The 8,185-nt window shown below is 37.4% G+C and overlaps 1 protein-coding gene across 7 annotated transcripts in view; it reads left to right on the forward strand.

The window, feature by feature from the left end:
- Positions 1–7,275, forward strand: part of SLC35G2 (solute carrier family 35 member G2) — a 64,350-nt gene extending 57,075 nt beyond the window's left edge. For all 7 annotated transcript variants that reach the window (XM_041733659.1, XM_041733654.1, XM_041733655.1 and 4 more), the window contains exon 2: positions 5,836–7,275. In XM_041733659.1, coding sequence (XP_041589593.1) covers positions 5,854–7,092 — 1,239 coding nt within the window. In that variant the 5' untranslated portion in view covers positions 5,836–5,853 and the 3' untranslated portion in view covers positions 7,093–7,275. The remainder of the gene's footprint in view (positions 1–5,835) is intronic.
- The last annotated feature ends 910 nt before the right edge of the window (positions 7,276–8,185 follow it).

The following is an 8,185-nucleotide window of genomic DNA, read 5'->3' on the forward strand; positions in this document are numbered from 1 at the left end:
ATGTATCTCTTTAGTATAACATGGTTTTGGGATCAGTGGGACACAATATAATATTAATAATGTTGAGAAATACCTGGAATATGTCTATCATAGACTAATCCATTGACAGAAAAAAAAACAAAAATTACACAGTGCAAATAATAATTTAAAGTATGCAGTTGGAGGGGCACCTGGGTGGCTTAGTGGTTGAGTGTCTGCCTTCGGCTCAGCTCATGATGATGGGGTCCTGGGATCAAGGCCCACATCAGGCTCCCCACAGGGACTGCCTCTGTGTGTCTCTTATGAATAAATAAAATCTAAGAATAAAGTATGCAGTTGGACTAGAATTAAATACACTAATGTATGCATAACAGGATGTAGAATAAAGCTTTTCTCTTACTTTGGAATTAGCATCCATGATCCTAAAATGGAGAGTAAAATGTTCCTCTCCCTCACCCTCCCTACCTTTTTATTAAGTAGGCTCTATGCTGATTGTGGAACCCAATGTGGTACTTGGACTCACAACCCTGAGATCAAGACCTGAGTAGAGATTAAGAGTTGAACACTTAGCCATTTGAGCCACCCAGATGCCCCAAAATGTTTCACTTTCAAAAGTCCATCAATTAAGGCCAGATACAAGAGGCTTTTAACTTTCACTGAGATCACTATTCCTTCCCATTCCTTAGAATACTGGGGAGGTCAGTGGGGTGTTCCAGTTATCTACTGCAGGTAACAAATCACTCCAAAGCTGAGTAGCTTAAAACAATAATCATTTTATTGTCTATCATAGTTTCTGTAGATCAGGAATTTGGAAAGGACTCAGCAGGGAGATTCTGACTCAGTGTCTCTTATATACTTGAAGTCACATGAGTGGCTACAGTTGGAACAGCAGGGGGCTGGAGCAGCTGGAGGGGGCATGCCCAGGCATTTTTTTTCTCTTAATGTATCTGAGGACCATGGGCTAGTTTGAGCTTCCTCATACCTTGGACTCAGAGCAGTCAGACGGCTTATCTGTTGGCTCAGAGCTCCAAGCACAAGTATTGCAACTAGGAAGGCATAGCTATGTTACTTTTTATGACCCAGCCTCAGATGTCACAATGTCACTTCTTCCATACTCTATTGGTTAAAACTGTTACAAAAGACAACCTATTTTTAATGGTATGGGACATAGACTCCACCTCTCTATTTAATAATGTCAAATTCACATTTAAGAAAATCCCAAACACGTAGTATGGGAGATACTGGATTTGTGGTTCTCTTTGGAAAATACAATCTCTTCACAGGGGTCATGTTATCTGTTATGGGTCTTTGGTTTAAGAAAAATGTCAGGGCATCCCTGGGTGGCTCAGCAGTTTAGTGCCTGCATGGAGCCTGCTTCTCCCTCTGCCTGTGTCTCTGCCTCTCTCTCTCTCTCTGTGTCTATCATAAATAAATAAATAAATAAATCTTAAAAAAAAAAAAAAGAATTTACCTTAAAAAAAAAATAAGAAAAATGTCATACTTTTTCCTTATGGGAAAAGGGAGGGGCAAGTCCTCCCTTATAGCTGAGTGTGAAGGTTACCAGATCATTATGTGCAATGATTGAGTGTGCCTTCTCATTCTCCATTTGGAAATCTGTTTAGACAGTACATTTTAATTTGCCCTTTGCTTGCTTAAATAAAGAAAAATACAATTGGAGAGAAGGGGGCAGTGGCAAATTGTTTGTACACTCACTGGAGTGATAAGGATATGTGAGTTTCCTGGGGCCAAGTGGATACTATTGGTGCCTGCCCAAGAGAACTGTCTACCAGGCAAGAGGACCAAGCTGCAAAAATCTGTGGGCCATAAGCCCTAGGGCAGAAGGCACTCTTACATCAGTGATTTATGCATTGGGGAGGCCTTACAAAATTTACCCAAGATAGCCTGCATTTGGATATGTACAACCTAGAGAGTATCAGTGATCTATCAGAGTTAACAGAGAAACAAAGACAATAATCAAGGAATGAATTCCAGTGTTATCAGAGTCAGGGTTCAACCTAAGACCCAGAACCAGTAAGAGATTTATTACAAGAAATTGGCTAATATAATTGTGGGGGCTGAATAAATGAGTCTGAAGTCTTTAAGGCAGGCAGTTAGGAAGAGAAGATTCAAGAGCATGTTGGAACCCCATGAGCACAGGCAGAAGCTTGTTGCCCACAGGCAGTAAGGAAAAGATCATGAGTAGGCTGGAACACCAACCAAGGGCAACTGTTTGGAATTTCCAATCCCAAGAAAAGCCTATGCCCTCTTTTAAAGGGCTCAATCAGGTCAGGTCCATACAAAATAGAGTTCCTTTTGATTAACTTTAAGTCAACTGATTAGAGGCTTTTTTTTTTTTTTAAGAGACAGAAAGGTTGCATGTGAATGGTGGTGGGGCAGGGGTGTGGGGCAGAGGTAACAGCAGAGTCTTATGCAGCCTCCAGCATATGGGGCTTGATCTCAGGACTCTGAAATCATGAGTTGAGCCGAAAATGAGAGTTGGAGGCTTAACAAACTAAGCTACCCAAGTGCCTCTGATTAGGGACTTTTATCACATCTGCAAAATACCGCCATAGCAACACCTGGATTAGTGTTTGATTAAATAACTAGGGAATGTCATTCAGCTCAGCCAAGTTTATACATCAAAAAGCTATCATACAACAGCAGCCATTATAAAACGTGTCTGTTTCCTTTTCCTTTCTCCCTGTGCCAAAAACTGGAGGAGCTAGAGCCTAAAATAGGGAGATGAAGGAAGGATCCCAGAGGCAGATTGCATTGGCTTGTGCAGACTCCAAAGGGAGGGAATGAGAGGAGTAAAATGGCAGACCACATCCTCTCCCTATCCATGTCCCTAGAGCTACAAATCTGGCCTGCGATAGGGAAGGGGAAAGCTTTGAATGGATAGAAGACAAAATTTTAACAATAGATAGCACATGAGAAGTTATGGGTTCTTTTTTTCTTTTTTAAGATTTTATTTTTTTGTTCATGAGAGACACAGAAAGAAGGCAGAGACATAGGGCAGAGGGAGAAGCAGAGGGAGCCCAATGTGAGACTGAGCCCAAGGCAGATGCTCAACTGCTGAGCCACCCAGGTGTCCTGAGAAGTTATGTATTCTAACAGAGATGTCAGCAAGACACTTGCTGACTAGCAGAAAGGAGATTTTAACATAGCAAATTTGGGTACAACCCACTGAGTTGAGACAACTAAATAATAAAATGATTAGATTATAAAAATTAGGGGAACTACTGCAGATGTTAGACAAAGAAGGAAAAAAAATGAGGCTATAGAGTGGCCAGGGAAGGCTTCTTTCTCAAGGGCAAAATTTGGACTGGCCCTTCTTAAAAGATGAGCAATGTTTAGAAAGTTGGAGTAGAAAAAACTAGTGAGAATAAAGACGGAGAAATGACATGTACATGTGGGGAGTGACGTCAGGGAGGGCACTGGACTGATCACAGCCAAATATTAAGGAGCCAAATATTGAAAGGGGCTAGATGTGAGGCAGAGTCTGGAGAGCCAGGCACGAGAGCTGACATTCAGTGAGGTTGCAAGGAGGAAATCACTATAAATTCTTAAATTGGGAAAGCTTAAGGGAAGTTTTTGTTTTGTTTTGAATCTTTTGAAAACAGATTAAATAATAATATAGATAATATATATCTATATATTCCTATATAGGAATAATATATATTACATTATAAATAATATATTAATTATAATATAATTATATAATTATGTATATAATATATAATTATATTATAATATATTATTATATAATAATATTCCTATATAGGAATAATATAGACAGAATTTATGGCAGAAGGATTGGGGCCAGTTAGGATGCTGTTGCAATATTCTAGATAGGAATTCACAATAAGAAAGGAAAAATCTGAGAAATATCTCAAAGACAAGAACAGTAAGACTGATGACCAAATGAAAATGTGACAGCAGAAAAGACAATTCAGAGTATTCCATGGTTTCTAGCTTGGGGAACTAGAGAAATGAAGGTATTGCAAACATAAATGAAGAGGTTAGGGAAGGCAAATCTATTTGGGAGACCAAGACTATTTAATCTGGGATTATTGAAGCTGAAGTCAAATTTGATACAAATTGGAAGAAAAGAGTATCAATTAGCTTCATAGTAATATTCAGGAAGGACTGCAAGTAGGAGGTCCAGGCTAGGAAAATAAAGAACTTGAGGCACAGGCAGTGTTTTTTTAAATGGCTTTTTCCAACTGAAGATGGTGTCATTTAGCAGAGAAAAGAGTAAAGAGGAATGAAACAGTTGGCTACCCAGCTGGTGTCAAAGAACAAAATAGGATTTGATTTGTAGGGATCCCCGGGTGGCGCAGCGGTTTGGCGCCTGCCTTTGGCCCAGGGCGCGATCCTGGAGACCCGGGATCGAATCCCACATCAGGCTCCCGGTGCATGGAGCCTGCTTCTCCCTCTGCCTATGTCTCTGCCTCTCTCTCTTTCTCTCTCTGTGACTATCATAAATAAATAAAAATTAAAAAAAAAAAAAAAGGATTTGATTTGTAGACCATGGTTTAAGATCCTAGAACTGGTGAGTTTTTGGCAAGGATGGGGGTATGTCATAAGGAGGAAAAAATAAAAAATAAAAAGGTTTACTCTTTTTTTTTTTTTTTTTTAATGGGAGGAATCATTGGGAAGAAAGAGGAAATTGTTCTTAGAAAAAAAGAAAGAGAACACACAGGAAAGATAACTGAATGAACAAATACAAGTTTTGGAGAAAGAATAACAGTGTAGAAGACAACTAGTGTTTTAAGAAAGGTCAAAGGTGAAAGGATGCTGGATTCTTGTTACCATTTACTGAGGTTCTTTATATGTATCATCTCATTTAATCCATACAACAAAGCTTTTTTCTCACTTAACAAAATGTCATGGACATCTTTCTGTGTCAATAAAGATTTGCATCGTCATTTTTAATGGATATATAGCATAGTATTCCATTGTATGGAATTGTGGTAAGCTACAATGAACCCTTCTATTCATACATTTTTTCTACACTTTTTTGTATGCTCTTTTTCTTAGCAGATGAACACCTTGTTTTAGTTTGCAATTTATTTTTTTCAATATCGTGATTCAAAAATAAAAATACAAAAATGTATATAGTAAAAATGTTTTCTTCCATTCTTGTTCCCTATTCCACCCTTACTTTGTATCTTTCCATAATTCCTTTATGTTATATAAGCATATACAAATACATATTATTTTTTCCTTTTTTAAACACATAAGTGATCATATCTTTAGGATAAAATCTCAAGTGATATTGCTGAATTAAAGGGTAATTTCAGTTAAAATCTTAATTTTTCTAATTTTGGTCTATCTATATACCTGAACATGTATGGTTTGGTATTATTGTATGGAGAGTCCAGAATATTTAAAAGACTATACTTTGTACAATAAAGCTAATTGTGATATTATACAGACTTTGGACTTATTCATTTAAAATTCATAATATAAACAAAGGAACACAGTGAAAAGGAAAGTTCTTATCTAAGTTATTTACTTTTCTGTGTTTTTCTTATTGGATGAGTAGAGAAACATAGGAATGAAAAGATGGAAAAATATGAGTTGTTGGTGGTGTAAAGATAAGAAACAGAGCTGAATGAGACACAAAGAATAAGCTGAATGAGGGGCAATTTCATTGGGCCTCCTACATCTGATAAGGCATATTGCTAGATCTCTTCTTATTCCTTTTTTTAAAACTACTATTACAAAAAAAAAAAAAAAAAAAAAAAAAAAAAACCTACTATTACAACCTCTATGTGATTAGAATAGAAATTAAAACTAAATTTCAACTGAATGAATATGTACATTTGTCTTTTTTTTTTTCTTAAATAGAATTGATTATCTGAAGAAATGGATACTTCTCCCTCCAAAAAATATCCGGTTAAAAAACGGGTGAAAATACATCCCAACACGGTGATGGTGAAATATACTTCTCATTATCCCCAGCCTGGGGATGATGGATATGAAGAAATCAATGAAGACTATGGAAATTTTATGGAAGAAAATCCAAAGAAAGGCCTGCTGAGTGAAATGAAAAGAAAAGGAAGAACTTTCTTTGGAACCATGGACACTCGACCTCCACCAACAGAAGACCCAATGACCAATGATATTGGACAATTCCAGAGCTTTGCAGAAAAAAATATTTTTCAATCCAGAAAAATGTGGATAGTGCTGTTTGGATCTGCTTTGGCTCATGGATGTGTAGCTCTTATCACTAGGCTTGTTTCTGATCGTTCTAAAGTTCCATCTTTAGAGTTGATTTTTATCCGTTCTGTCTTGCAGGTCTTATCTGTGTTAGTTGTGTGTTACTACCAGGAGGCCCCCTTTGGACCCAGTGGATACAGATTACGACTCTTCTTTTATGGTGTATGCAATGTCATCTCTATCACCTGTGCTTATACATCATTTTCAATAGTTCCTCCCAGCAATGGGACCACTATGTGGAGAGCTACAACCACAGTTTTCAGTGCCATTTTGGCTTTTTTACTTGTAGATGAGAAAATGGCTTATGTTGACATGGCTACAGTTGTTTGCAGCATCTTAGGTGTTTGTCTTGTCATGATCCCCAACATTGCTGATGAAGACAATTCTTTATTAAATGCCTGGAAAGAAGCCTTTGGGTACACTATGACAGTGATGGCTGGACTGACCACTGCTCTTTCTATGATAGTGTACAGATCTATTAAAGAAAAGATCAGCATGTGGACTGCACTGTTTACCTTTGGTTGGACTGGGACAATCTGGGGAATATCTACTATGTTTGTTCTTCAAGAACCCATCATCCCATTAGATGGAGAAACCTGGAGCTATCTCATTGCCATATGCGTCTGTTCCACTGCAGCATTCTTAGGAGTTTACTATGCCTTGGACAAATTCCATCCAGCTTTGGTCAGCACAGTACAACACCTAGAGATTGTAGTAGCTATGGTCTTGCAGCTTCTAGTGTTACACATATTTCCTAGTGTCTATGATGTTTTTGGAGGGGTAATTATTATGATTAGTGTTTTTGTCCTTGCTGGTTATAAGCTTTATTGGAGGAATTTAAGAAGGCAGGATTATCAGGAAATACTAGACTCTCCCATTAAATGAATGCTTGATTATTATCTTGTTAACATTTAGTTATTAATAGGTACACTGCCATTTTAATGTTTACCTATAAATGTCTTGTGTTGTTTAATTGACAGAGTGCTATATAATATATAATTATGCAGATGTAGAAATTTGTTCTACTCTAATATGTTAAAAAACAAATATTAAATATGTGAAACATGATGAAACTGTGTCTTTATTGTAAATAACGAAAGGTAACTGTGGTAGGAGAAATGTTAACTTTCATCACTAAAGAATATAATACTTGAGGAAATGACCTCTTTCAGATGGAACTCCTGTGGCCCTAAACAAATGTTCATCCCAGTGTTCTACAAATGTTTAATAAGAATTCTTCAATATTCAAAAATCTTCATTGGTGAAAAGTACATGATAAGGTGAAATGCTTAATACCTAGCCCTGTTTTGTCACCCACTTACATTAGAAACTAGAGGTGACTGGGTTGGGTAAGGGAGCTTGAGTTGAAGCAAGGAAGAGGGAACAAAGGAAAACAGCTGTTTTTTCAATGACCGTAGTGGTTGTCCTACTTTCAAACAGGCAATTGGTCTTCCCTTTGCTATGGCTACATTAGGTAATGTGTAGGAAATGGAAGTCGGGGGAGAAGACTGGATTCTTGACAGCTCTACTTGGTCTATGGCATGTTGTTCATGATGTTGGGAAACTTAATGTTGGGGCAGGGTCTGTTTATCCTTAGTTTTACAGAGCTTTTCCAAAACTGCCCTTGTTTATGATTTTGCAGCAAGTACACGTGTGAGCTATATAGTAAAGGTACTCCTTACCCCTGGAAAAAGACACTAACAGGAATCACAGTATAACAGAAAACTGATACAACATGGTAACTTGAAATTCTTTTCAAAAGGGCATAAAAACCAGTAAAACCATATAAAGTAGCATTGATTTGGATCTAATTTGGGCAATTTTTACTAGTTTAGTACCACAAATGTTGATTATGGTTATTAAGCTATTGTTGTTGTTATTGAGCTATTGTAGCTCCAAATTCACTCTTCTATACTTTCTTCTGTGATGCTATGGTTCAGACCCCGCAAACTACATTTTTCCTATGCTGGCTGGTCTC

This window comes from Vulpes lagopus, chromosome 19, assembly GCF_018345385.1.
Source record: "Vulpes lagopus strain Blue_001 chromosome 19, ASM1834538v1, whole genome shotgun sequence".
Lineage (NCBI taxonomy): Eukaryota > Metazoa > Chordata > Mammalia > Carnivora > Canidae > Vulpes > Vulpes lagopus.